A 977-nucleotide genomic window follows, 5' to 3' on the forward strand; every position below is an offset into this window, starting at 1 on the left:
TTCTATAATGAAATTTTAAAGAAGAGTTTTCATTTGTCTGTAGCGAAAGATAAAATGGTATTTCTGTACGCAAGGGTCTCTGCTTGTGTCCCTTTTCATGGGTGTTAGTATCGAGAGCCCTGGGTCACTGTCACCCCTCAGTGTTTGCGCAGCATTCGAACCTGCTCTGTCCCTCATCTAGGTGTCCATGTTATTAATGGCGTTGTGTAATTATAGACTAATTGGAAACACGCGCCTTGCTCATGTTTTCAGTAAAAAGTTGCAAAGGCCGCTGTTTTGAGAGAACCTTCGGGAACTGTCGCTGCGACGCTGCGTGCGTGGACTTTGGAAACTGCTGCCTCGACTACCAGGAGGCGTGTTTAGAGCCGGGTAAGAGCGCGTCTAGAAGCGGCTGGCGGTCCGGGTGGCCGGCGAAGATGGAAGAAAGCTCCGTGTCTTCCACGCTGTGGTTTGTGTAACACATGTGAGGTGGCTTGTTCTAAGATTGAGGATGTATATATATTGTTTAAAATTAACTTTATTGGTACACTTTAGATAGACACAGCAATCGTGTTTGTCACAGGGAATTTGTTCCTGAACGTGATGCGTCTTGAGCCTTCCTTCCCTCTCCTCTCCTCCCTTTGGCCGCTCTTCTGCTCCTTATTTGCAAACCTTTGTTTCCTTTTTCTCTTCCTAGTCTTCCTTTTCCCTTCTTTGTGCTCCCCTCCCCCGCCCTTCCGTTTCTCATTCTGCCTGTTTCCCCCACGTGAACCATTACCCCAGTATCCATCCTTTTTGCTCCTTATTTACCCTTTCGGTTTCTTGCACAAGACAAACGATTAGAGGTTTGGGTCTGATTCATTTCACTTCAAAGAATGGTCTCAAAGAGCATCCATTTCCCTAGAAATGTCCCTGGTTTATCCTTCTTATGGCAGAGTTGTACTCTACTGCATATAAAAACTACATCTTTAGGATGTACCTATATTTTGAAATAAGAG

The 977-nt window shown here is 45.2% G+C and overlaps 1 protein-coding gene across 1 annotated transcript in view; it reads left to right on the forward strand.

Annotated features, from left to right (window-relative positions):
- The window catches only part of Enpp1 (ectonucleotide pyrophosphatase/phosphodiesterase 1), a 57,410-nt gene that overhangs the window by 22,885 nt on the left and 33,548 nt on the right, over positions 1-977 (forward strand). The window contains exon 3 of the mRNA XM_004630314.2: positions 253-448. Within this exon, the coding sequence (XP_004630371.1) occupies positions 253-448 (196 nt within the window). The remainder of the gene's footprint in view (positions 1-252; positions 449-977) is intronic.

This window comes from Octodon degus, unplaced genomic scaffold (genome assembly GCF_000260255.1).
Source record: "Octodon degus isolate 3935 unplaced genomic scaffold, OctDeg1.0 scaffold00034, whole genome shotgun sequence".
Classification (NCBI taxonomy): Eukaryota; Metazoa; Chordata; class Mammalia; order Rodentia; family Octodontidae; genus Octodon; species Octodon degus.